The 27,060-nt window shown below is 51.4% G+C and overlaps 3 protein-coding genes across 4 annotated transcripts; 1 reads left to right on the plus strand and 2 right to left on the minus strand.

The window, feature by feature from the left end:
* The first annotated feature begins 1,168 nt into the window (after positions 1–1,168).
* DNAJC16 (DnaJ heat shock protein family (Hsp40) member C16) lies at positions 1,169–12,742 on the plus strand. Of its 2 annotated transcripts, none has more exons than XM_041419714.1 (14): positions 1,169–1,381; positions 2,593–2,659; positions 3,531–3,861; positions 4,107–4,291; positions 5,428–5,532; positions 6,176–6,334; positions 6,682–6,812; positions 7,044–7,227; positions 7,402–7,584; positions 7,806–7,882; positions 8,132–8,212; positions 8,296–8,394; positions 8,831–9,001; positions 9,412–12,742. In XM_041419714.1, the coding sequence occupies exons 1-14, from the start codon at positions 1,221–1,223 to the stop codon at positions 9,806–9,808; spliced, it is 2,331 nt and encodes a 776-aa protein (XP_041275648.1). In that variant the 5' UTR covers positions 1,169–1,220; the 3' UTR covers positions 9,809–12,742. The 2 variants fall into 2 exon arrangements, with proteins under 2 accessions (XP_041275648.1, XP_041275649.1); XM_041419715.1 differs by having other exon boundaries at positions 8,834–9,001.
* A 169-nt stretch (positions 12,743–12,911) lies between these two features.
* Positions 12,912–17,491, minus strand: AGMAT (agmatinase). The gene is made up of 7 exons (XM_041419597.1): positions 15,915–17,491; positions 15,594–15,796; positions 14,774–14,822; positions 14,443–14,638; positions 13,932–14,111; positions 13,560–13,644; positions 12,912–13,452 (listed from the first exon to the last, which is right to left on the minus strand). The coding sequence occupies exons 1-7, from the start codon at positions 16,283–16,285 to the stop codon at positions 13,379–13,381; spliced, it is 1,158 nt and encodes a 385-aa protein (XP_041275531.1). The 5' UTR covers positions 16,286–17,491; the 3' UTR covers positions 12,912–13,378.
* A 121-nt stretch (positions 17,492–17,612) lies between these two features.
* Positions 17,613–27,054, minus strand: PINK1 (PTEN induced kinase 1). The gene is made up of 8 exons (XM_041419596.1): positions 26,928–27,054; positions 24,637–24,936; positions 23,591–23,694; positions 21,785–21,967; positions 21,249–21,412; positions 20,168–20,295; positions 19,184–19,420; positions 17,613–18,797 (listed from the first exon to the last, which is right to left on the minus strand). Exons 1-8 carry the CDS (start codon positions 26,997–26,999, stop codon positions 18,537–18,539), a joined length of 1,449 nt encoding a protein of 482 aa, XP_041275530.1. The 5' UTR covers positions 27,000–27,054; the 3' UTR covers positions 17,613–18,536.
* Positions 27,055–27,060: the final 6 nt, after the last annotated feature.

The following is a 27,060-nucleotide window of genomic DNA, read 5'->3' on the forward strand; positions in this document are numbered from 1 at the left end:
CTACTTGCTCAACTCCCCCCTTCTCTTCTCCTCCCACCCCATGGAATGGGAAGGAGAATCAAAGTAAAACTTGTATGTTGAGAAAACAACAGTTTAATAATTGAAAATAAAGTAAAATGCAATAGTAATGGTAAACTAGAACAACAAAATAACAACGACAATAACAACAACAATAATAGAGGGGAAAACAAGTGATGCACAATGCAGTTGCTCACCACCCACTGACTGATGTCAGATCCCCTTCCTGAATCCAGATCAGCTCCTTCTCAGTCACTTCCCCCAGCTGATACACTGGGCATTCTGTGGTGTGGAATATCCCTTTGGCCAGTTCAGGTCACCTGTCCCATCTGTGCTCCCTCCCAGTTTCCTTTGTGAACCTCCCCACTGCCAGAGCACGAGACAAGAAAGAAGTCTTTGACTTTGGATAAACACGACTTAGCAAAAAACCAAAATAGCATCACAGAACATGCTGAGTTCGAAGGGACCCACATGGATCATCGAGTCCAAGTCCTGCAGAGGACACCCCACGAGTCACATCATGTCCCCTGGAGCTCCTTGAACTCAGACGGGCTCTGTGCCGTGCCCATTCCGGGGGGAGCCTGTTCAGTGCTCGATCACCCTCTGGGGGAAGAACCTTTTCCTAACGCCCATCCTAACCCTGCCCTGACACAGCTCCAGCCACTCCCTGTCACTGTCACCAGAGCAGAGATCAGTGTCTGTCCCTCCTTCTCCCCTCAGAGGAAGCTGTAACTGGGATGAGTTTCCCCTCAGTCTCCTCCGGCTGAACAGACCAAGCGCCCCAGCTGCTCCTCCACCCCTCAAGGCCCTTCACCAACTTCACTGCCCTCCTCTGGACGCTTTCTAACACCTTAGTAACTTTCTTATATTGCGGTGCCCACAAGTGCCCTCAACATCCCAGGTGAGGCCGCCCCGGCGCAGAGCAGAGCGGGACAATCCCCTCCCCGGCCCGATACCCCGGGACACGGCTGGCGCTCCCGGCCGCCACCAGCCCCATTCCGAACTCAGCCCACGGCACTGCCACAGCTTCTGAGCCGCCACGGCCCGTCCGCAGGCCCTCACCTCCGAGCCCGCCGCCGGCAGCCCCGCTTTCCCGGAAGAGCTCGGTCTCCATGGGGACGGCGGGCGGGCGCGCCGGAAGCGGCGGCGCTCGGTCGGGAGGGCGGCACGTCCGCTCCCTCCGCCCGCGGCCCCGCCGGACCATGGAGCCGGGACGGGCCGGGTGGCTCCTGCTCCTCCTGCTGCTGCCGGCGCTGGGAGCGGCCGCGCCGGGCGAATTCGACCCGTACCGCGTGCTGGGGGTCGGCCGGAGCTCCAGCCAGGCCGACATCAAGAAGGCCTACAAGCGGCTCGCCCGGGAATGGTACGTGCTGCCCTTGTGTCCCCTCCGCCCGGCCCCGGGAGCGGATCCCGGCCTGGGTTCGGTGACAGCGCCGGGCCCCGCGGCCCGCGGTGGCATGAGCCGCCTCGCCTGGCTGTGCGCCCCGCAGGCCGGCGGTCAGCCTGACACACGGAGATGCTCCATGCCAGCGATACTGCTGTAAAAGCCTCTGGAGCCCGGCTGCGGGGGGAGAGGTTTGCTCAGAGTCTGCTTACGAGGGGAAAAAGTTCTCCCAGAATCAGGCTACAGGGGGGAAAGTTCTCCCAGAATCAGGCTGCAGGGGGAAAAGTTCTCCCAGAGTCTGGCTAGGGTGGGAAAATTCTCCTGGAGTCTGGCTACAGGTGGGGAACGTTCTCCTTGAATCTGGCTATGGAGGGAAAAGTTCTCCTGGAGTGTGGCTGTGGAGGGAAAATTGTCGCAGAGTCTGGCTAAAGTAAAGAGGTTCTTCCAGAGTCTGGTTACAAAGGGAAAAAGTTCTCCCAGAATGAGGCTACAGGGAGAAAAGTTCTCCCAGAATCTGGCTGTGGTGGGAAAAGTTCTCCTGGAGTCTGGCTACAAGGGGAAAAAGTTCTCCAGAATCAAGTGACAGGGGAAAAAGTTCTCTTGGAATCTGGCAGTGGGGAGAAAAATTTCACCCTGGGAACTTCTAATACACAAGGGTTGAAGTCTCAGCTTGATACCTGGATGTCCAAGGGCCGTTCAGTCCCTGTGCTGTGGAAGGAAAATGTGTTGGATGCGCAGACGTCACACCCCTCATACAGGTGGTGTGTGGTGAGGGGCAGCCTTACGGCTTAGAAGTAAAATTAATAAAGTAGGCTTACCTGCAGCTTTTAGAGCCCATGTTGTTCTGTGTGAGACATCCCCGAGGCCATGGCAGGAGGTGATTCAAGGAACAACCTGGTAGTTATGTAGGGCAGCAGCCAAGGGAGGCATTGCTAGGAAGGAGACACGCTCCGTGTCCTGGGCTCAGGCTGCTGGGGATGGAGCAGGCAGAGGGACAGGTCAACAGACACACGGCCCACATCCCAGTGCATTTTGGTATGGGATTTGGGCAGGGACAGCACGTGCTGAGTATAAATCTGATCTCAGCCTCAGGGATGTCAGTGCACACCCTCACTGCCCATGTCCTCCTCACCTCCAAACAGAGGCCAACAGCTCCCACTGACCACTTTTCCTCTGGTTCTGCCCCACAGGCACCCTGACAAAAACAAGGACCCGGGAGCAGAGGACAAATTCATCCAGATTAGCAAGGCCTATGAGGTAACACATGCTTCCTGTGAACTCCTGCTGTCATTAACTTTAAGTGACCTTAGTTTTCCATACATGGCTTTATGGTTTTCTAGTGTATTTCTATGTGGGAAGGGTGCTTGACTCTGTGGAGGTGGACATTACCCACACAAAAAATTTGCTCAGCTTTCTTGACAGAGCCACTGGGGTCACCAGCATGGTTTCTACTGTAAATACTTTGCTACAAGTCTGCCCTGCTCTGCCTAAAAAGCCTCAAAGAAGGAAGGAGTGGGTATTCCCCAAGCCCTGCCTGGCTGAGCAGCGTCTTGTCTGTGTCACACGTACATAAAAGCATTTTGGGGTCATGTAAGCAACGTTCATCATCACAGGGATTTAGTCACCTCAAATTATTCTTAGCAGTAGTTATTTGCACGTTCTTGAAATTGGTCGCTCCAGTATGTGGCAGCCAAGCCCATGGAAATCAAAATAAATCCTTATTTCCCTGCTAAAAAATGCAGTTTCTCTGCAGGGCTTCTGGCTGCTCAGTGAAACTTTTGGCACTTTGTGAACCCTCCAGATTCAAAGAGACACCAGCAAAAGCCACTCAAGAAAAGAGTGTTTGTACTCCGAACACAGGATGTTCAGACCCAAGGAGCTGTTGGTGACAGAAGTGGGAACAGCAGTCTGGATTTAGGGGCTCCTATTCTTTGAGCTTTGAGGGTTTTTTACCCTTATTTACCACAATGAGCCAAGAAGCATGTGATGCTTCCTTTTTCCAAAATATTTATCTGTCTGATGTGCAGCAAAGGCTGCACATTCCTTACGTTACTTACTGAGGGATTACAGTCAGGGCAGTTCCCCCTCATGGTTTCAGGCAACCATTTTTCCATCATTTGCTTTCCAGATTCTCTCCAATGAGGAAAAGAGGGCAAACTTTGATCGCTATGGAGATGCTGGGGAAAGCCAAGGCTTCTCTCAGCAGCAGCATCGCCAGTTCCACCGCTTCCACGATGGCTTCTATTTTGATGAGTCCTTCTTCCATTTCCCTTTCAATTCCGAGAGGCGCGACACCTCCGACGAGAAGTATTTGCTCCACTTTTCCCACTACATCAATGAAATCGTGCCAGATAGCTTCAAGAAACCTTACCTCATTAAAATCACCTCAGACTGGTGCTTCAGCTGCATCCACATCGAGCCCGTGTGGAAGGAAGTTGCTCAGGAATTGGAGGCTCTGGGTAAGGATGAGGTGGTTGGGGTTGGGCGTGTGTCCCTCGCCTGGTAAGGCTGCAGTGGTTTGCCTTCAGGTTTGTGTGACCCAGTTTAGACCCTGTGGATTTCCTCAGGGTTTTATCCTAATGCTCTCTGAAACATTCCTAACTCCAAAGCAGGGTGCTGGGCAAAGGAGCAATTCATCAGTTTTGCACTGGGCATTTGGGTTGTGGGGGATCTTACAGGTGAACCCGGTGCTTTCCTTTTCCAGGAGCAGGAATCGGCGTTGTTCACGCGGGGTACGAACGGCGCCTCGCCCATCATCTGGGTGCCCACAGCACTCCAACCCTGCTGGGGCTCATTAATGGCAAAATAACCTTCTTCCACAACGCTGTCGTGCGGGAAAACCTGCGTCAGTTCGTGGAGAACCTTCTGCCAGGGAATCTTGTTGAAAAGGTAGGTTCTAGCAGGGGTGTCAGATGCTTCTGCTCCTCTCTGCCTGGAGATCCCTCTCTCCTTGGCTGTTTTGGTGGTTAATCTGTTTAATTCAGGCTCCAAGCTGATCTGTGGCACAAAGCTCCAAACCCTGGAGCTGTCAGAAGCATTCCCACCCCGCAGTTCTGTAACACTAGTCCTTGAAAAGAGGATCCTGCTACTACATGGCCACACCAGTGATTCTAGTGGCAGCTGACCCCAGCTGTGACACCCCACAGCTGCCAGGGCTCTACCCAAGCTATCCCTGGGATAGGACAGGAACCTACTGAATTTCACTTCTCTCCTGCTTTCTTGGCATTTCATCCAGCATATTAGGGACCACTTGCTACCTCATAGGTCACGTCTGCTAAAACTCACTGACATGGAGTCCTGTTTGTTTTGTCCAGTTTTCCTTCAGACCTTTGAAACGAGCTGGCAGCATGAGTCCTTTCAAAGTCACAAGTAAAATCTCCTAACTGATAAAATATTCTTGTGTTTCAGCCTTCTGGTGATTTTTGACAGAGTCCTAAAATGCCCACTGCACCTGTGATGTGGCTGGGTCAGCCCCCACAGCACTCTACCTGCCTGGCCTCTGCTTGTGGCCTTGTTCACCTCACCTCATTTTCCCTTGGAATCCTTACCAGGGGTCACCTTCCCCAATGGACTCTTCACTTGTCTTCTGGGTATTGGAGTTATTTGACTTCTCACCCCAAAAATAGGGATCATTTCCCCTTCTACAGTAACTGCAGCCATTTATGTCCTTTATGAGAGGTAGCACACCTCAAACAGAGCAGGTTCAGTGGAGCTCTCAGGTGTCTTTTAACCCTTGGGTTCCCATTTTTAAAGAATATGGTCTCAACAAACAGGAGAATAACAGTGATGTAGGCATTGACTTGGAATGGCATGCAATAGTTAAGATGGCTAAGGGAGGTCAAGAGTGATGGTTTTAATTCACTCATTAATGAGGAATATATGTTGGAAAGATCAACCCACCATCTGCTTCCTGCAACACCAGGACAGCCTTTTCAGGCTCAGCCCTTGTTCAGACAACTCGTTGCAGAGCGTTGCTGGTGTCTGACAGCTCAGAGGTTAAACTGATGTTCTGCTTCTGTCTAAAGATTACAGATAAAAACTACATTCACTTTCTGTCCCACTGGAGGAAAGACAACAAGCCCCACGTGCTGCTCTTCGATCACATGCCAGTTGTGCCGTTGTTATACAAGGTAATGTCATTTCTCTCTCTGCATTGTTGACTTGCTTATAAATGCAGATGTTGCCAATCACAACATGCCACTGCTGTGAGCAGAGGTGGACTGATGCCTCCAGACACACTGAGTGGTTTGAGGAGAGCAAGGTGATTTGTGCAGGTTGTAAATGATGTGGTCAGGTGATCAGCTTTGTAAGGAGTCTGTTTCTTCATCCTGACAGAGTTCCCTTCATGGGTGAAGCAGGTGTGTTTCAGAGGTAGCAGTGACACAGGTGCACAACCTTTGTTGGGAATGAGAGAAGTTTGTGGCATTTCTAATTTAGGTTGCTGAAAATCCCATTTCCTAAGAAGCCCCTGCCACCCTACAACATGTCAGGCTGTGGATCCATGGAGGCTCCTGGCACAATGACTAAGAGGATGCAAAATTTGCTTCAGTGAGGGAGAGGAAGGGCTTGTACCTATCACAGCACATCTGATGGCATTCAAACAGCGGGATGTGTTCTTGGAGCAAAGTCAGCACAGGCACTTGGGGGAGAAAATGCTCACTCTGTAACATAAACACATGCTGGGGATTTAACATAAACACATGCTGGGGATTTAACATAAACACATGCTGGGGATTTAACATAAACACATGCTGGGGATTTCCTCCCGCCCAGCTGACGGCCTTTGCCTACCGAGATTACCTGTCCTTTGGCTACGTGTACGTCGGACTCCGAGGCACCGAGGAGTTGTCCAGCCAGTACAACATCAACGTCTACACTCCCACCATGATGATCTTCAAGGAGCACATCGACAGGCCTGCTGACGTTGTGCAGGTATCACTCAGAGCTTTCTCCAAGAGCTTAGGGAAAATGGGCACGGAGCTTTTCTGACCGAGCTGGGGATGAGGGGGTGGTCAGTGGTGCAGTTTGGAGGAAGAGTGTTTGTTCTCAGCTTAAAATCAGGCTTTGGAAGAAGAGAGAGTTAGGACAAGGGAAGCTTGGGGCACTCCAGCCTGATGGGGAGCGGGGACACATGTAACTTCCCAGTCTTGGGGCCTCAAAACATCTTGGGTGATTGCAGGGATGACCGCAAGGGCTGGCAGCCTTCTCCAGGAACATCCAACAGCTTTCCCCTCCTCTTCCTGCTCATTTCCGACTTCTGCCTTCTTGGTCCTTGGCAGGCACGAGAAATGAAGAAGCAGCTCATTGACGACTTCCTTTCCCAGAATAAGTTCCTCATGGTGGCCAGACTCACCAGCCAGAGGCTGTTCCAGGAGCTGTGTCCTGTGAAGAAGTCTCACCGTCAGCGGAAGTAAGTGAAGTATTCCCATTTTGTTGCCCAAGGCTCTGGGGCTGCTCCTAGAGTCACTTTTGGTTTGATTCTGTGGGAAAAGAGCAAAGACTGCATTGGATCATGCTCAATATCCACACTGTCAGAGAGGTTTGGGGCTCATCAGGATTGTTCTGCCAAGAGGAAAGGGATTGGTCATTCCCTCTCACTTCCAGACTGGCTCTTAATCCCTCATCTCATTGTGTCACCCAGGCACTGCGTGGTCTTGCTTACTGAGGAAGGAGAGAAGTTTGCCGAGGCTTATGAGGCATTTTTGACTTTTGCTGTGGCTAACACAAAAGACACACTGAGGTTTGTGCACATCTACAGTGATCGGCAGCCGGAATTTGCGGACGCCTTGTTGATGGATGAGGAGAAGTATCATGGAAGATCAGCTGTGAGGGTTTCCTTTTATTGTTTTAATCCCTTCTTCTCTTAGCCTGTTATTTAATTGATGCTGTACCTTGATCTGACACCTGATTCTGGGCAGTGGTTTGAAATGAATCATCTGTCTAGAAGAAAACAGAAGCCCCTTCCTCTCTGATGTGTGCCATGCTCTCGGCTCATCCAGGTGGTCATTCTGGAGAGACGCAATAATGCAGGGAAGATCGCCTATAAAGCCTTGGAGGAGGCCTGGCAAGGCAGCAAAGAGGACAACTTCATCCTCCTGGATCTCCTGGACCAGCTGAGGACAGACCCTGGCCTTCTGTCATCAGAGACCGTTGTGGCAGACCTGAATGATGAGCTCGCTCCTGTAAGTGCACAGCCTTTCCAGATGCCTGACATCCGTGTTACCTTTGTGGACAGTCCCATTACGGTTGTTCAGAGACATTATTTATATTTTAAAATAACAAGGAAAAACTCTTAGAAGATTTCTTGCTTACAGAAGGAATCTCATGGCATTCTGTGAACCTGTTGGTGCTCTTTATAGCAGTTTTGCCATTTCATTTTTTGCTTTTCATTCTTTTCAAACAGATGTTCCTTATCCGATGGTTCTACTCCACAGTGGACTACATCTCAGACTGGTGGGACAGTTTGTTTCACAGTAACTGGTATGGATTGGGCATCCATTGTTGGTATTCACTGCTTCCTTGTCACCTTATTTTAAAACAGATCCAATTTTAGCATCCTTTTGGGTGGGAGCAGGACAGCACTCAAAAACATGATGGCCTTTAAGACCAAAGAGGCAAGCTGAGTTTCTGGGGAAGGCACACAGTGTTATCTGACATAGGCAGGAACTGAAATTGAGGTAAAAAATGGGAACTCACAGACCTGACTGCTGCTTGCACATCTTCCCTCAGGCGAGAAATGATGCCACTCCTGTCCTTGCTCTTCTCTGCACTCTTCATTCTCTTTGGCACTGTTATTGTTCAGGCTTTCAGGTGAGTGTGCACCAAAATGCCCTCAGGGATAGCTCTTCAGTCCAACCCCAAGGCCTTAAACACAAAATCACTTTCCTCTGCAGTGATTCAAGTGACACAAGGGATGCTCCACCCTCGGGGAAAGAAGAAACAGCCGCAAAGATGGAGAAGAACGATGCAAGCTTCAGCAAAGAGAGCAACAGGTTCCCTGTCTAACTTATCCAGAATGTTTTCTGCAGAAGCATTTCTCAGGGAGAACCTGTGCAGGGAGGGTTAGTGAAGAGCAGAGAAGTGTTGAAGTTGCACATAGTGCATTTGTTGTGCAGGGCAGTACAGGCACAGCAAGGAAGGAGGACCAGTGTGCAGCCAGGACCCAGCCAGCAAGGACAGGGGGACACTAATCTGCTTATTAAACAATTCCCACCAAGTTTTCCCAAGACAGCATCCTCAGGGGATAGGTAAAGGTCTGACCCACTCATTCAGAGAGGTGCAAACCAAGCTATTGCACCAGTTACATTGGCTTTTGCTACAGGGCACAGGCATGGCTCAGCATAACAGGCTGGCAAATGCACTCACAGTTTCTCCATCCTCAGTTGCTCCCAGTCCTTTGCCCCTCTTTCATTCAGTCTTTTGTTGCAGCAGGATTCCCAAAAAGAGCTTTGTGGAGGTGACTGAGCTAACGGACATCAACTACACCAGTAACTTGGTGCGCCTGAGGCCAGGGCACATGAACGTCGTCTTGATCCTGTCCAACTCCACCAAAACCCCCCTGCTCCAGAAGTTCGCCCTGGAAGTCTACATGTTCACAGGGTAGGCTGGGCCCTCTCCCAGGCTTCTGTTGCTGTATTAACCACTTATGTGATGCTGCTCTGATAATATGTGAGGAGCGTGGGTGGCTCCATTGCCAGGAGTGAATGCTTCTGGTGATCATAGTGGCCTCTGCCCTCATCATTTGGTGGCAGTGAGCCACCAAAAAGCAAGAGGCTGTTCCCAGCCAGACTTGGTGGTGGTAGCCAGAGGGGTCAGATGCTGGTGCTACTTTGACTGTACTGTGTTTTGACAAATAGAAAGCATGACAGTGCTGCATACACTGAGATGAAAAAGGAGCTGCAGCAACACAGCACTGCCCTGCCCTTGTTGACAATTCCTTACCTGTCCGGTAGGAATCCAGCCAGACCCAGGACATGTGCTAATCCCAGTATCTTTGCTCTTCCCCCCAGGAGCAGCTCTCTTCACTTCTCCTTCCTCAGCCTGGACAAGCACCGAGAGTGGCTGGAGTACCTGCTGGAGTTTGCGCAGGATGCGGCCCCCATCCCAAACCAGTACGACAAGCATTTCCTTGAGCGTGACTACACAGGCTATGTCCTGGCTCTGAACGGCCACAAGAAATACTTCTGCCTCTTTAAGCCTCACAGATCAGGGGACGAGGGGGGAACCCTGGGATCATGCGAGGATTACGATGCTTTACAACATGCGGAAGCCAGAGGGAAATCCTCCTGCAGTCCGGGATCCAGATCCATTAAAAACAAATTACACAAATTGTCCTTTTGGATGGAACGCCTTCTAGAGGGTTCCTTACAGAGGTTCTATATCCCCTCATGGCCTGCACTAGACTGAGGAATTTTACAGAGATTCTAAGGGGACAAACTTTTTATGAAGATGACAAGGGACAGCTCTTTCCAGGAATACTCAAACAAGCTTGATGAATGGACCTTAGGTTTTAGATGAACTTTCCTGGGGCCGGCAACGAGAACACACCTCCCGTGTCCGGAGCCTGGGAGCGCAGCCAGGCGCACCCACGTGCCCTCCACCGCCCCGCCGTGCGTTTGGACGCTGTACAACCGAAGAGCCAAGAAGTCTGTTTTGCCCTTCTTGTCCTGCCACATCTGCTTCCCAAGTCGCCCCCATCCCACCTCTTGTTTTACCTCGGTTGAAGAAATCCCCGACTTCCCCGGGTCCGGACCAGCTGCGGCCAGTGACGCAGGCCGGGTCGCAGTACTCCCTTCCCGTCCCCGTGTGCTTAGCCCATGGTGCATGGTGTAACTCTGGCAAGACCCTGCAGACCCTCCAGGCCCTGCCCTTCTGAAAGGCCTCCTCCCACCAGGCAGTGGTACTCTTTCGGCTTTCCCCGTGGTAAGTGATGCAGAATCTGGTTAGGAGCATCTCCCTTGTAGCAAACCTTAGCTGGGACCCCCCCCCATGGTGCGGGCTCGTGGGCAATCTGCATGTTTCATGCTCCTCGTGTCATGGTTCCACCTGCAGCTTCACTGGCTGAACCATAACAGGGAGGGAAAGGGCACGGCCGTAAAATACTGTCAAAGTGTTGAGTCATTTAAATGTCACGTTGATTTTTCAGATGCCTTTTCTGCTTCTGTCGATTTTAGACGATGTATCCTAGAGCCATAACTTTACCTGCGTCCTCAGATTGTAGGCGTGAGCTGCTATGAGCCAGTAGATGTGTAAAAAACTCTACATAGCTGCCAAGGAGTCATCCAAGCTCCTTGCAAACACCTTTCCAGCTGTAGTACAAACCAACCTTCCTTTGTATCAAGGAACCTCATCCTTCAACGATTGTATTCTTGAAATGTTGCCCCAGAAGTGCTGTATCATCAGACTGTTGCGTGTGTGTGAAGCTCCTTTGGTTTAGTTGGGGGTTGAAATGTTGGGTTTCAGCCTCTCACCCATTTCCTTCTTACCCCAAACCTCCATTTCTGCACATTCAGGCTGCTCCCGTGGCTTTGTGTTTGTTTGCTTGGGTATTTCTTTCATCTTATGGAAGCGCTGGGGGTGTGTGTGGTTAGAGCAGCTGCACAGCCCTGGGTTTGGACATTGCTTTGTTGTAGCAGTGCCCCAACAGCTGCTTCCAGCATCACAGAGAAAGGGTGCCCCTGGGTAAGGCAGAGGGAGGACATGCAGCAGCTTCATGGCTGCTTAACACTCCTCGAGTGACCAAGTGAGGCAGCAGGCCTTCTCTTTGTGGCAAGGACTGAAATTCTGTGAGGTTTTTTCTTCCTTTTCACTGCTCCGGGGTTGACACTGGCACCTAGGCCTCCTCCTTCCATGGATCTGGAGCCCTGTGGCACCATTGGGCTCCAGCACTGCCAAAGGACAGGGATGGGGGCCAGTGGCCTTTGCCACAGGGCTTGGAACACAGAGCACTCAGTGAACACATGGTGTTAATTCCAGACTCAGCCCTTGCCACCTTAGTTACCATCTTAGCAGAGCAGCCAGTCAGTAGGAATAACTGCCAACCCCTGAGCTAGCTGCTGCTCCCACACAGAAGCCAGGAATGCTCCAGTCATTGCACTCCCCACATGCCCTAATTGCTCCCAAGGCCTTGCCTCATTGGATTTCCCCATCCTGGGAGCAGAGTGGCATGCTCCAATCCCCACAGGTACCTCAGAAGCCCTGTACAACGTGCTTCAAATAAAGGCTGCAATGCTACAAACAATCCCTACGTGAGGTTAGTTAATTCCAGCCCAGTGCACTCTGGGCCACGGAATGAGGCACTAAAGTAGAGGAAAGGAAGGAAGGTGAGGTCTTCTCCCTGCCCAGGAACTCCTGTGAAGCTCCTGTGAAGGTGTACAGGCAGCACTGACAGCAGAGAGGGAGTGAAACACCAGCCTGATGCTTCTAGACTTCATTTCCATCTGGCTGGAGCAATCACTGCAGCACTCCTGCACTTTTCCTACAGCTTGTAAAGCAGATGTGGTTGGAATAGTTTTCAGCCCAGCAGAAGGCTCCACATAACGTCTTAAACATTTGCAGTAGCAGAAGAATGCTCTCTGGCTCTCTGCCGTTTCTTCAGCTGATCAGAAACAAGGAGAAAACCCTCAACTCATGAAAAAGTGCCTAGTTATGCTACAGTGAGGGAATTCAGCCCAACCCTGAGGAAGGGGAGAAGGCTTTATGATCTTCACATCCATTGTGTGTGGCGCATGCTGCCAGAATCCTTGGGTTTATTTTCTTTTTAGCACAGGTAACGTCCCCTTCCAGCCAGGGTTCAGCGGAGGGAGTGCTTGCATCAGTCCACCTGTGCTGGCTGGGGCTGGACAGGAGCACGGCTCCTGGATTTTTATGGAAGCTTTTGCCTGATTTGAAGCAAAAGCCAAGCTGCTCTGCCCCCTGGTTTAGTTGGCTGCAGTGCCAGCATGGCACTCCGGGTGTTTGCTGTCCTGAGACCACCGTCCGAGCTGCTTATCCCGGGATCTGCCCTCTCCCAGCTGCATGAGCCATCACCCCATCATTTTCTGAACACTTGTGGTTCTGTTCCACACACGGTGATTCGTAATCCAAAGATTGAGGAGATTGGGTCTTAGTGCACTTTCCTAGTGAGATCTGAGCAATGGCACAGTGCTCAGAGCTGAGGCAAAGGGATACAGGCCCCAGAGTGGAGATTGTTCCCAAACTCCTCCCTGTCCCTGTCTCTGCCCTTCACCCACAGCAACCAGGAGCCAGGACACGAGCGCAGCCTGACAAGTAGGACTGAGAACTAGGTACCTATTTTGCACTTTTGATACTGGGAGGGGGGGAATTAACTTATTTGGCAAACTTGTCTTTTTTATTTTTGGGGGGTTTTGTTTTGTTTTTGTATTTGTGAACAGGCACTGATGTCATTTTGTTTTAAGACAATTACAAAATAAACTATTTTAATGTGTGATGCAGTGGCTCTGTGTCTCCATGTACAAACTAACCTCACCTGCATGTCCTCTCAGAAATTTCAGGAGAGTTAAACTGCTCCTGCCATAGGAAACTCCCGGTTATTCCACCAGCAGGCAATCTAGTCAAATATTTCCCCACTCTCAGCAAGAGTCTCAGGCCCCCTTCACGTCCTCCCTTCTTCTACATTCATTGTCCTGCTGCAACATCCTAATGGGACAAACCTTTTACCAGTGACAGCATTTCCAGGAGCCCTGTGAGCTGGGTGAATCATTCCAGAGGCAAAATGGCATTAGCCTCATCTGTGCCTTTACCAGGCCAGCTCCAAAGCTCCAGACCCCAGCTAAATGGGGTATCTAGCCTGTTCCTTACAGTTTCCCAGCTAAAAAGTACCTTTTCTAGTGGTGAATGGCATTTATTTCATGCTGCAAAGCCTATGCTGGCTGCAGCTGCCTGAAGGGAAGGGGACGTGGAAAGCCTGGCTGAGGACACGGAGAAGCGTTGCCCCAGGGCAGGTGGGAACTGCCCTCACAGTGCCTTCACTCCTGGGAGGACACACAGCATCTCAAACAGTAGGTTTGCCCCCAGGAGAGCTGTATTGCCTAAAAAAAACAAGACAAAAAACGGAAATCTGTGTATATCCAACGGCTTTCACCCACAGCAATCTGTGTCAGGCACTTGTCTTGCCCTCAGGCACCTTCAGACTTACCAGAGACATCGTACATTGGTGCGACTTCCACAAGGTCACATCCCACTATGTTCAGGCCTTTGCAGCCACGAATAATCTCCAAAGCCTAGGGGAAAAAATGGATTTGGGATCAAGAAACACATCTGACCTAGCAGATCAGTCCAGGCTCTGCTTTTTTAGCAGAGGTAACGTCCCCTTTCAGCCAGGGTTCAGCTGAGATATTCCCATATTCCAGTAAGGAAACCCAACCTCTACAGACCAAATCATATCAGTTCCACATTTTCCTTCCTCATCACCATGAGGAAACACTTCCTGGCCTCCCTAAACTTCCACTTTGCTGTGCTGGTGAAACGACCTCCTTTAAAGGGAGCAAAAGAGCCCTTTCCCCCTCACCTGCACAGGTGTGAGCCCGGCTATCTCCGGGGTGCCGGTGCCCGGGGCGTAGGCGGGGTCCAGCCCATCGATATCGAAGCTGATGTACACTGGCTTGTCCCCCATCTGCGCCCTCACCTCCCTCATCAGCGGCTCCAGGGACTTCATCCAGCACTCCTCAGCTGGGATCAGGCGGAAACCCTGTGGGAGCACAGACACACAGGCACCTGCTTAGGGAAAGGAGGGAGATAGGGAGCATCCCCTGCCCTGCTGGAGGATATCTACCGGGAATATTCCAGGGCAAAGCTGCAGAAGTGCACCTGCAAACACCTTCCTCCCCCCATACACACTTTCTAACCCTCCACTCAGCTGACACTCAGTGAGCTGGGAGTGCCTGTCCTGCAGACAAGCCAATGGCATGGAACAAGAGGATGGAATAATGCATTTATTCCCCTTCTGAAGCCAAGTAAATGTTACCGACGTGGTATTTATGGCAGGGGGAGCACACAGCTCTGTGCGCGGATCAGTTTACCTGTTCCCGGCAGTACTTGTGGGGATCGGGGTCATAGGAGGAGCCTCGGATGCCGATCTGAACCACGCGGCCGCAGTCCAGCAGCCCTTCCTCCACGCAGCGCCGGAACGGGCTCCCGTGGTAGATCCTCTCCCCCAGAGCCGTGTCCCCGGTGTCGGTGTGAGCATCCACGTGCACCAGTCCCACAGGACCGTGCCTGATCGAGACAGGGTGGCCACGCTAGTCCTGTCCCGTGCATGGTGGCCCTGCCAACAGCACGGACAGCAAACCAGGAGCCTTGCTGAGGCTCTTTCCCAGGTCCTTTCTCTCAATCTCCAGATGAGAAACTTACTTTGCCGCCAGGGCCTGCAGGATTGGGTATGTTATGGTGTGATCTCCACCTACAAGAAGACACAGGGAAGAGGGGGAACACACTATAGGAGCTGCTCATTGCTCATTACTTTTGTTCCCAAGTAATTGTTTCCCTCTTTGCATTTATCCTGCAGTTATTTATAAAGGGCTTCATTGCCAAAGGAAAACACTCCCGTGTCCAGGTTGCTTCCTCTCCTGGGTCCTCTCTTCTCCTGGTAGGAGAAGAGAGGACCCAGGAGAGGGTCTTCTTCTCTCTTCTTCCTTCTAGGGAGGACCAGATATGCAGGACTGCCAGCAGGGACAGCCTGTGGAGCAGAACCCTTGATTGGGCATATAAATAGACATTTGATCAGCTTCTGAGGATGCTGTAACTGGTGACTTGCCCCTCATTACTCCACACACTCGCTTCCTTCAGCGATGCCAAGCACTAACAGCTGCAAACTTGAACATGCACCCAAATCAGGCCTCCTGCAAAGCCTCACTCAGTTGGAGGGACACAAGGGACAAAACCTGCTCAACAGGACACCAAAACCTGCTCAACAGGACACCAAAAACACGTCACTGGTTTTATTTGCAGACAGACTCATCCTCCTCATTTTTGACCCAAAGGAAGAGGCATCAAAGAACATTCTGTTCAGTGGAGAGCCTGTGTTTTTGCCCTTGATACAGCACAACAGCCCAGGCAGGGAACAGATTCATCACTTGCCTTCTGCCAAGCCTGGATGGAATGACAGGAGAAGCAGAGGGAGTTTGACGGAGCCAGGACACAGTGGAAGGACAGGGAGACACAGGTTCCTTACCCAAGGTGAGGGGCACACAGCTGGAGGCCACGATCTCCTGGTAGGCCTCCCGGATGAGGCGGCAGCTGTCGGGCAGGTTGTAGAGGTTCACGTTCACGTCCCCGATGTCAGCCACCCGCAGGGAGTCGAAGGGCGCCGCCCCGGTGCTGCCGTTGTACCTCCTCACCATGGCTGACTCGGCACGGATCTGACGCGGGCCGAACCTGGGCAATGACATGGCCGGGAAATGCCACCAGCCATTGTTCCCAGCACCCCTCTCACCACAGGAGAGTCGTGCTCGATGGCCAGAGGGAAGCATGAGCTTCCCTGGCTGGCCCTTACCTGGCTCCCGGACGGTTGGACGTGCCTGTGTCCAGGGGGACACCGACAAACGCCACGTCCAGTCCCTCCGCGGACGCCCGCATGGGAAGCCTCATCATGGAGCAGACCCCCGCAGGTCGGGCCACGAGCAGGGCACTGGGGGGCACGTTGAACTGCGAGCTCCAGCAGCTGGGGGCTCTGCTCCCTGGGACCAGGGGCTGGAGGAACCCCGCAGACATACTGGCTGGAGAGCTGGAGGCGGTCAGAAGAGCCGGAGGCCACAGGCTGTGGTGTGATGCAGTCACCACAGTGGTCACAGCTGGCTTGGGAGCGCAGAGCCCAGCTCCCCGGGGCAGCAGCTGGCTGCAGGCAGCCCAGAGCAGAGGCTTCATCCTGACTCACACACTCCCACCCTCTCTCCCACTGGGAACGCAGCGAGGCGCGCTGTGGAGCCCGTTCCCAGCATGGGCAGAGTGCCAGCTGCCTCTGCCAAGCCTCTGTCCGGGGATCAAAGTGCACTGGACACTCCACTGCCCAGGGAAGAGCAGAAATCCAGCCCAGCCTCCATATTCACCCTCCCAGCCACCCCCTTTCCCAATGGCATAGTCCTGGCAAACACTGGGAACAAACACAGCAGTGAGGGGCAAGAGCCTGTGCAGGGATTAGTGGGACAGGGTGGGAGGGACATGCTGGGAGATGTTCCAGTTTGCTCCCCTTGGGCATTTACAGGCAGACAGCACAGTAGCATTTGTTGCATTAACAGTCTGTACTTTTAGCCTGCACTCCACAAAAGCACCCAGAATGCTGAAAAATCATAAAAATGTCTCGTTAGTGGAAGGCAGAAGGGAAAGAAAACAAAAGGGAAGTCTGACCTCAGCAGAACCAGAGGGGGACAAAATGCAAGCAACAGGGGAAGCATTAACAGGGATTTAAGGACCTGAGGGACAAGCTGCAGGACAAGCATTTTAGGCCATTTTTGAGGAGAGAATTGAAACTGTTTCCAGGGAAAGCAAGTTTCCAATGAGTGGAGTTCATCAGTGCAGATAAAACCCTGGTTGGGCAAATACAAACACACTCGATACTGGATGGCTCCAGCCCGTAATTCTGCCCCTACTTGTATAGAGACTGGACCTGGGAGAGGGAGGAAAAGACATGGGAATGATGTTCATGGCAGAAAGAGGGCTTAGGGTAGAGATCCACCACACAGCAACACCGTTTACTCCTCAAAAGCTCCACAGTGTCCAGAACATGGGACTCACTGCCACACCCAGGCACACACAAAGCAAAGGCGGCAGAAACATACTGCAAGAGCTCAGTAGTGCAAGAAACAGCACCAGAAACTTTGGTTGGGTCAGGTCAATGTTACAAAGGTCTTTTTTTGCAGCTTTCCCCCCCAGGAGCTCATCTCCCCCAATTCCCCAGGCTCTGCACTCTTTGCTGCACTGGAACAATGTGTAGAACCCTGAGTGCAGGTTACCCTGGGATGATTAGGGGTATCAGCTACTGTCATCCACCTGGAAACTGCAGGAGCAGAGTGATTTACCATGCAGCAGAGTACAAAACACAGCCCCACAGCAGGGTCTGTTCCTCTTTGGGACATTCCCCTTGGAGTAGAACACCATGTTCCACAGTTAGCACTAGAAAGAGCTGAATATGCACTTAAGACACCCCGGAACCAACGCTCCACAGCCCAAATTGGATTGAGAGAACCCACGCAGCCACATTAAATCTTTAATTTATTGTGCAACAAGCATAAATAACTTTCTCCCCAAGTTCCTCTGAACACAATTATAGCCATGAAATTGAATGCTGTTTCATAAACATGGCTGTTGTTATTTAAAGATTGATGTCTCCGTCCTCCCCATCAAAGGATATTATTTAATTGAAGGAAACACAGGCAGGTAAAAGAGCAGAGCATCACACTAAGCTCTTTAAGCAGGGGCTGCTGCCCAACCTCACTTTGTTTGGAGCATTATCCCTAACTGGAGAGTCTGACTCAGCCTTGGACCCCAGGGCAGCCACCACCACAGAGCTACAACAGTTAAGAACAACGATAAGCGGGATTTGAGGATGATGTGCTTCCACTATCCTGCGTACAACTGTGAGGTTTTTAGTGCTGCCGACGCTCACGTTACCAGGCAGCACCTCATCAGGAAGTTTTCAGGCTGTCATTTCATAGCTCAGAAGAAAACAAGTTTCAAACCACCCTGGTTACCCCAAGAACAGAGACTGCAGTTCCCTTTGTCAGCTTAGATTTCTGTGTGTTGTTTAAATTGTTTCTCTGTAAAATGCAGCCAGACAGTGCCTCCTCCCAGTCACCCCTCTGAAAGGAATCAGCTTCACTCAACACACAACTTACAAGTCAGTTCCCAAACGGGAGCAAAACCAACCACGTACCTCTGGACACCTGCAAGGTCCACACGCCCACCCCCACAGAGGGTAAGGAAGCAAGGGCATCTCCTCTAGCAGGGACAGAAAAGCAGCATGGTTAACACTTGCTAGAGAGAAACTCAAGCTCCTAACACAGGCCTGCAGCTTGTTCCCTAAAGCACTACAGGACTCCAAACAGACAGAAAGGACAGGTTCCTATGTGCCTTTAGAAAGTGCCATTTATGTGGGATGCTCGTGTTCCAGGTGGTTCCTTCACCCAGAGTGGCTTCTCCATGCCAGCAATAGGAATATTGCTGCCCAGAGGTCTTCAAACTCGAGGTTTGCCAAGAAGCACATCTTCATTTTGGTTTCTACCTGGCTCTTCTCTGCCAGCCTGCTGGTGAGCAGGGTGGCTGCAGACTGGCAGAGCAGCCAGGCGATCATCTGGTCAGGTTTCAGGGTCCTGGATGCTACAACACTGTCACCCCAGAGGCTCAGGTGCAGCACGTTCGCAGCCACTCTCGCAGACAACCTCTGCAAGGGGAAAGGGAGGGAAGGGGAGGGAAGATTAGCTGATCCTGCTGCACTCGGCCACATCACCAGCACGGAGCATTGGCACCTCCAAAACTCCCTGGGCCCCCGCCCCAAGGCAACACCCTGTGAATCAGAAAGCTCTTTGACACTACTACTGTACATATATAATGTTGTGTGGAACCCTGCAGTGTGAAGTCTGGTCTTGACACAAACTTCTGAAACAATTCAGCACAACTCAGCAAAGACTTTTTTGGCTTTGATCCTCATCTTGTCCTTTGATCCTGCAGTCAGATCTGGACTAACCCCTGCACCCACAGCCCTCCAAGGCAAAATGACCCACCACAGGTACTCCCAAAGAGGATATCTTGAAGGAAGCAGCTTCTTACCTTGTTGGGATCTCTCTGAAGCAGCATCTTTATCACCTGCTTCACCTCAAGGGGGACATGGTTGGGCAGGCTTGGCAGCTGGTCCTCCTGGTAACTTCTGCTTTCCAGAGTGGAGTCCCCGTGGCCATAGAAAGGATTGGCCAGGCCCAGGATTTCGTAGGCAATCGCTCCAACAGCCCAAGCATCAGCTTTGCTGTAGTTGATCACCATGCCTGGACCAGGTGACGCTGTGATCACCTGCCACAGAGAGGGGGCTACTCAAATAAACAGCTCGAGTGCAGCCTCTGCTGAAATTCGATTCTTAATGCTCAAACCTGCATTTACCTGTAATAAACTTAAGACACTGAACCCAAAGGTGGTTGCATCTGAATCTGTGCTGTAAATATTCCCTATTGGCATGCTCTAAACCTCTGGCACTGCTCAGCCCACTGGGATGCTGGGAGGAGTCTGAACATTGCACTGAGGCTTCAGCCATTGTCCCTGACCAGCATTCCAGAGTTCCAAAGGCTATCTCCTGCTGGAATTATGGAGACAGGAGACCTGCAGATGAACAACCAACACCACGGCAAGGTGCTCCAGGTCCAGCAGACAGTTAAGGGTGTCTTGGCTTTTATTATTTCTTATCATCAAATAAATAAAAAGGAACTGTAAATAATTTCACAACCGTTTTGAACTTCAGCCAAAAGCTACTGTTGCAACACAAGAACTGCTGCATAAAATTCTTAATAGTTACATGGAAAGGGGCCTGAATAAAGACTAAAGAGTAAATTTGGGGGAGGGGAGGCTGATTCTGCCTCTTAACACTAACTGATTACGTTTCACCTGTTAGAGCTCAAGGTGTCTATTTGACATAGTTCAGCACAGATATTCACCAAGCCTAACTCAACGTAGGACACAAACCTTCTATGCCACCAAACCTTTTAGCCCCAACAGCAGGACAAGCAGAAAACCAGCACCACAAAGCACTGCTACAGAGGGATTTACCTCAGGTGCCATAAGGCAGCCATTGCCACCCCGATCCACATAGGAGCTGGTGAAGGGCAGCCTCAGGCCGATGTTTTCATCTGCCAAACAGCAGCCGAAGTCAGTGATGACCAGCCAGGGGCAGCCAGCTGTGAACAACACGGAGCTGCCAGTTAGGGTTCAGTTTGGGAGGACCTGGCAGCACCAAACACCACATCACATCAACACCCAGCTTGGTGCCCTCTGCAAACTGACTGAGGGGGCATTCAATCCCCTCATCAAGATTGTGGGCAAAGACATTCACTAGAGTAACCTGGTCTAGTGGGAGGTGTCCCTGTCCACAGAAGGGAGTTGGGATGAGAAGAGCTTTAAGGTCCCTTTCAACCCAGGCCATTCCATGATTTTATGATTCTAAATCCTGAGCCCCGAGGAACAGAGCATCCTGTCACCTCTTGGGCCGTTCTCCTGGAAGGTAGGGTGGATTCTAGTGGTCTCTGTCTCTCTCCCTGATCCTGTTCAATCAAATTCTTCCCCTCCTAATCACACTGACCTGCCTGCCTCCTATTGTTCCTGCCAGTTTGAAACTCAATCACATCAAAAAAGAGCTAAGGTAATTAAAACTGCTGTTAGAGGCTGACAGGAGAACACATTGATGAAAATGCTGCATCCCTTCCCCCGCAACTCATTTCATCATCCCAGGGTGCAGCACCATTAACCTGGCCATAGGGTGGGATTTTAAGAGGCTCCCTGTACTCTTTAGCTTGGGAAAGATGACAGAACCAAGAGCCTGAAGCAAAGGCTCCTGCAGCATCCCAAATGTGGTGTTCCCGGATGCTCCAGTCAATGTTGGCTGCGCTCATGCAATCCATCATCTCAGCAATACACTATGTCCCTGTTAATGATCCAAAACCTCAGGCACAGACAGGATCAATGACTTGCTGCACTCACGGCAAATACTAAGCTAAAAACTAAACCTGAGATTATTCAAAAGGTTTGATGCTTCTTTCCCCAGACACACTGCTGGGTGAGACTTCCCTGAACACCAATGTGACCGAATCACTTCTGGGAATTAACTGGCATTTATCCTCAGGGATCTACGTACCAGAATCAAATTCAACCAGGATGTTGTCAGACTTGAGGTCTCTGTGTGCTATTCCATGTCGAACAAGGTGGTCCACGCCTTCCAAGAGCTGCAGAATCATCACTGTGGAGAGGCGAACATCCGGAGTGTTCTCCTGCAGATACTGGCGCAGCGTGAACGGGTAGCTAGGCAGAACAAGGGGGAAAAAAGGGAATTAGCATCCTGGAGGCTTATCACTGGCAGCTCAACCTCAGTGTTGCCTCATCTCATTACTGATTCTACTCCATCTCTAGCAGTGTGCTCAGACTAGAGGTGAAGTTCAGGCTTAGAAGGGCAGACAAATGGGGACAAACTCCACATTTCTCACTTTAATTTGGGGTAATTATTAAAAAGAACGGTTTGTCTTCATTGTGGAAGCACAGTCAGAACCTCAAGGACTTGGAACAGGTCCTGGGAGGCGTTTCCAAGAGCATACTCTGCTCTTTGGCAGCAGCCCAGACCCAAGCTTCGCAGGGACAGAGTGCCCAAGTCACGTTAACCAGCTTCTCTCCACCTACTTCTTCATCACCAAGAAGAGCGTGCGGCTGTGACCGATCCCTCTGGGGTTCAGGCTCAATGGAAGGACGTCAGGGTAGTCAGCAAAGGCTCCAGGCAGCAAAGGGACAGAGGACGTGAACGCTCGGATCACCTGGATTATATTCGGATGAGGTTGCAGCTTCTTCCTCCCAAGGACAGGTTTTCTGTGCAGAGGAAAGACCCCACAGATTGCACCAATCCCTCAGCTGGCTCTGATGGATCCCAGGGACACTGCTGTTACTGCTGGAGCTACTTTCCATTATTATGAACTGTCCTACACACCAAAGGGTTCCCCAGCAGAGAGCAAACACGTTTTTTCTGCACTGGAAGCCTCATCAGAGGGAGATTAAAGCTGCATAGGGTGGATTACAGGACTGCACATTAAGCAAATAGTCAGACACTCACATCCTGGAATCCATTCACTGAGCAAGAGCATGGGCAGCAGTTTCATGGCCCATTTCCCAACCAACATCTCAACCCAGCACTTCCCAGGTGGATGCAGAACACTCACAGCCCCTACTGACCCACTGCAGCAACGGGCATCTCCTAGCACCTTCTTCAGAGCTCCAGAATCCACCCTGGTGCCTCCCAGAGCAAACTGAGCCAACCAAGGTGTCACAGGGGCTCTTCTGTAATTGGATTTCCCTATTCACAATGGCCAAACAGGAAATAAGGTGCTTTACCTGCACTACAAACAGAGCTTTAATAAAAACCCTCACACATAACATGCAGCCTTCATTCTACTCAAGCCCCACTAACCCTTCTATGCTGCTAACAAAGGCAGAAGGAGGCACAGGCTGCTTCTCCATTCAAAAAGATCTACAGCAGCTCTAGAGAATAACACCCAAATGCAATTACTTTGTTAGACATAATAAAGGTCAACTCCACACTGGGAGTATCAATTTAGACCCTCTATTTTATGGCACAGGCAGGAAGCTCTCCCTACCCTGAAAAGCAGGTTACCTATTTGTCTGCAACACAGATCTCTCATCCCCTGAATGTCAAATATCCCTTTGGCTGCTCTACTGCATTCCCAGCCAGCCACGGGCACAGCATTCATTATTCATTTGTATTGGCAGCCGGGATGGATTTGAAATTTAAATCAGACAATCTGGGCTGTGGACTCCATTGTTTCAAAAGGAAAAAAATAAAGATGCATTTCTGAACAAAAAGACAGCTAACTTGAGGTAATTTAGAAGTTTCCATGCGATTTTTCACCTTCGTGCTGTTTGCTCACTTCCCACTCAGGTCAACAGCATGAACTAAGTCATTTCCATTTTCCTTTTCACCAGTTTTCCTGCACTAAAACAGTTTGAACCTCCCTGTCCAGCACCCATTTTACACCAAACCAGTTCTCAAACCTCGCAGTCAAACTGTATTACAGTGAAATCATTTGATGTTTAATACACTCAAACTGTTACCAATTGCAGTGGTACAATTAAAAAGCACCACAATACAAATTTGAATGGTGTTTAACCAGTGGCTCCTCCAGCCTTTACCTCAGCAAATGCCAACACATTTCAACAGAGAGAAGCTAAGACACAGCCACAGCCACCCACTAGACCCTGGTGGGACCCCACATGCTCCCAAATTCTTGGTGCAACCTTCCAACCCCCTCTGGACTGCATACTTTAGCAATGCAATTCCCTGCATGCCAACAAACTTAACAATCCCCAGGTTTACCTGATTTCAGCAGCTATTCTAGAAAGCCCTGTCCACCCTCCTAACAGTACAATTTGCTGCAAAATTAACCAAGGGATAAAATCAGCACCTTGCCATCTCCATACCTGCGGCCAGAGACAGCTCCGTATTCCCCGGACAAGGCAAGGCCTGTGGCTGGGACGAGCTCTCGGCCCATGGCATCCAGGATGGCTTCACTCGAGGAACCAGCCTGCAACAAGAGTCACACCCCACGTTGGTTTCAGCTCCAAAATCACCCAGCCCCAATGCAAGCTGAGAGCAGATAATCCTGATGCTGGCACCACGTCTGGAGCTGGATCAACTGAGACCAGATTCCAGGACCTCCCTCCCTTGAAAATCAAGGAAGACAATTAACTACTTAAAGAGTTCACTAAGGGAGGCCACAAGGCCTTTACTTGCAGAAAGAAATCTATTTGTCACTTCAAATGCACCCTTGATCATCAGTAATCCAAACTACACCTTAGCACTCACTTTCAACTTCCAAACCCAAGTAGAAGAGCTCACAGCTAAATGCCAGGGTACATCTGGAGACCAAGGGATTCCAGATGTTGGCATTTTGGAAGAGTCTCTTGAAATATTCACTTGTCGCATCAATGGGGAAAGCCACGTGGAGTTTTTTAAACATGGAAGAGCCACAATGAGGAACTGGATCTCCAGTCACCCAGGCTGGGAAACGCTGGAGCAGATCTTGGACAGTCACTCACGGCAAGGGGACACAGCAGGCAGGTTACTGTGCACCCTGAGACCAGAGACTCCTCAGGAAGAAAACCCACCTCTGTCCTGACACTGACAGGACACCAGTTCCTAAATCACTGGCAGCAGTGGCTTTCCCCTTCTTAGACCTTTCCAATAGAGCCAGCCTCAGAAAACCTCTTCTTCCCAAAACATCACCTCCATACCCAACAGCTCCAGCAACAGCTCTCAGTGCCAACTCCAGAGGATGATGAATGCTGATTACCTCGCTCTGGGACTCTTCACTAACACTCGACGTCTCCAGTGTCACCTACCAACAGCTTTGTTGTGACACACTCATCCTGCACTCCATAATTAGCATTTTCAGCACTTCAGTATTAAACATTCCAGCCAGAATTCCCCAGCAACAGACACGGGGGATTCAGCGCTGACTCCTTACCGAAATGTTCCACATCATTTTGATAGCTAAGGGAAAAGCCCCTTTCGGCTGGTGCTTCACTACAGGCTCCTCTTCGGCCCCCTGGGAAGCTGAGGCACGGTCCTGCTGCAGGGCTGGGAGAGGGCTGCTCTGGGCAGGATCCCGAGGAGTGGGACAGAAGGGAATAGCTGCCTCGTACACAGCGGCACTGCAGCCCTTCCCAATGGGCTGGCCGATGAGGTACTCCTCCAGCTTGAAGCCCTGCCAGCGGAAGGAGCTCAGGGGATCTTTCTGCGGCTTGTTCTTCCCAACAAACATGGTCTGAAAGGAACATGAACAGAAAAACCCGCTCGGTTATCCCAGACTTCCCAGTGAAGGAGAACTTGGTGTGTCAGTGGTATTACACATCCTGGTGGGATGGTCCAACCTGAAAGTCTCAATCAGACTCTAACCATTGGGCTCAACTCACTGTAACTACATGAAAGATCATCTGCAGGCCATATATTTTTGTGTGATACAATCTACCCCTAAATCAGTCTTTTCTAAAGGTGCCCTTTTCGAGGGAAGAAGAGGAACCAGGAGGGGGAGTCATTTGCCAGTCTAGAATATAAATGTATTTTCCTAGAGAAGCTGTCGCTGCTCCATCCCTGGAAGTGTCCAAGGCCAGGTTGGCTTGGTGCAAGCTGGGATAGTGGAAAATGTCCCTGCCCATGGCAGGGGTGGAAAGAGATGGGCCTTAAAGTCCCTCCCATCCCAAACCATTTCATGATTCTGTGGTTGCATAAAGAAAAGTTTAACTGAACACTTCTGAAAACAGATGCATTATTACACTTTTCTCCCTCTCTACAAACAAATCAGGCAAACAGCATTTAAAAGAAAATCCAATTAAAAGCAGAAACAGGAAAAACAATGGCCTTTTTGTGGCAGTCAGCTGTGAGGGCTGGTTAGTTTGAGGGAGAATGAATCTATGATGGGACGGAGCTGGGGGAGGAAATCAAGAGATGTGGAAAAACAACACACAGGAGGCTGTTTTGGAGTTTCATCACAGTTCATGATCCCACAGGTCTGGTGCTGCCCCAGCTGTCACCATACTGATACAAACAAGGGGCCTTTTCTGTGAGCTGCAGCCCCAAAGCAGCGGTGACACCCTAGGGATGTGTCATCGGACACAGACCAGGGACAGCAAATGGAACAACCCAGCAAGGACAGAGGAGAGAAAGCATCCTCTTCAGGAGAAACTTCAGGGAATGTGTCTGCTGGTCGGTGGAGCAGGTGACAGCTGGCTCTCAGCACCAGAGGTCTATTTTTACCCAGGAAGTAAGTTCAGTACCATCTGTCCCCCATGCCCTGCCAGCACAGCCTAGCCCAGCACCACAGGGTCCCCACGGGGATCAACATCAGTGTCCTGGGACATGAAACCCCCACTACCAGGGCCCCAACCCCCTCCCTCTGTGGAGAGACAGGGAGTGAGGGTCCCTTGCTTTTGAAGGTACCGGCTTTGGGGTGATGAGGGGCTGCTGAGGGAGAGGCTTTCCCATGACCCTATTTTTGGGGAGAAAGAGGTGCCTTTGGGGCTGCTCCCAGCACCCTTCCTTTGGGTAGGTGCCTGAGGGCTGCTCATTGCAGCACCCCGCACCTTCCTTGGGGAGAGATGGGGAGGTGTCTGGGGGGCTCCCCACTGTGCCCTTCACAGGGGCTGTTGGGGGGGCTTCCCCACAGCAGTGACCCCCCTTCCCTTCATGAGGGGTGTCTGAGGGGCTCCAGAAAACAAGGCTCTCCCCTCCCCTTCAGCAAGGGTGTCTGGGGAGCTCCCCACAGCAGTGACCCCCCTTCCCTTCATGAGGGGTGTCTGAGGGGCTCCAGAAAACAAGGCTCTCCCCTCCCCTTCAGCAAGGGTGTCTGGGGAGCTCCCCACAGCAGTGACCCCCCCCGCCTTGACAGAGGGCATCTGAGGGGTTCTTCACAAGAATCCCCCTCCCCTTTATGGATGATGTCTAACGGCTTCTCCAGAGCAATGAGCACTACCCTTAGTGGGGTGTCTGAGGGACTCCCCAAAGCAAGGACCCCCCTACCCTTCATGGGGGGGGGCGTATCTAAGTGGCTCGCCACAGCACTGACACTCCGTGCTGTTCATGGGGGGCGTTCAAGGGACTGCACACATCAAGGACCACCCTCTCTTTCAAGAAGGATGTCTGGAGGGCTACGGCCTCCTGTGCCCTTCTTGGGAGGTGACTGAAGGCCTCCCCCCCGGCAAGGCCCCCCCTGCCCCTCACGGAGGCGCTGCCCAGCGGGATCCCCGGGCCGCTTCCCACCTGGATGTGGCGACACGCCGCCTCAGCCCGGCGCTGCTCCTCCAGGCGCGGCTCCACCAGGCCCAGCGCCATGGCCAGCGCCAGGCAGACGCCGCCGCCGCGGCCCCGCCGCGCAACGGCCGCCAGCCCGCCC

This window comes from Onychostruthus taczanowskii, unplaced genomic scaffold, assembly GCF_017590055.1.
Source record: "Onychostruthus taczanowskii isolate IOZ18803 unplaced genomic scaffold, ASM1759005v1 scaffold61, whole genome shotgun sequence".
Lineage (NCBI taxonomy): Eukaryota > Metazoa > Chordata > Aves > Passeriformes > Passeridae > Onychostruthus > Onychostruthus taczanowskii.

What these genes read in the sequence shown, in the direction of transcription:
- DNAJC16 (XM_041419714.1), top strand. Translation starts at nt 1,221, where the DNA reads ATGGAGCCGGGACGGGCCGGGTGGCTCCTGCTCCTCCTGCTGCTGCCG. An exon ending in GGCCTGCTGACGTTGTGCAG is followed by an intron (nt 6,335 to 6,681) that starts GTATCACTCAGA and finishes GGTCCTTGGCAG; the next exon opens with GCACGAGAAATGAAGAAGCA. An exon ending in AGTATCATGGAAGATCAGCT is followed by an intron (nt 7,228 to 7,401) that starts GTGAGGGTTTCC and finishes CGGCTCATCCAG; the next exon opens with GTGGTCATTCTGGAGAGACG.
- AGMAT (XM_041419597.1), bottom strand. Translation starts at nt 16,285, where the DNA reads ATGAAGCCTCTGCTCTGGGCTGCCTGCAGCCAGCTGCTGCCCCGGGGA. An exon ending in CTGTGTGCCCCTCACCTTGG is followed by an intron (nt 14,823 to 15,593) that starts GTAAGGAACCTG and finishes GTCTTCTTGTAG; the next exon opens with GTGGAGATCACACCATAACA. An exon ending in ACAAGTACTGCCGGGAACAG is followed by an intron (nt 14,112 to 14,442) that starts GTAAACTGATCC and finishes GTGCTCCCACAG; the next exon opens with GGTTTCCGCCTGATCCCAGC.
- PINK1 (XM_041419596.1), bottom strand. Translation starts at nt 26,999, where the DNA reads ATGGCGCTGGGCCTGGTGGAGCCGCGCCTGGAGGAGCAGCGCCGGGCT. An exon ending in GGAGCTGTCTCTGGCCGCAG is followed by an intron (nt 21,968 to 23,590) that starts GTATGGAGATGG and finishes TCCTCTGCACAG; the next exon opens with AAAACCTGTCCTTGGGAGGA. An exon ending in TTCAGAGAGATCCCAACAAG is followed by an intron (nt 18,798 to 19,183) that starts GTAAGAAGCTGC and finishes TTCCCCTTGCAG; the next exon opens with AGGTTGTCTGCGAGAGTGGC.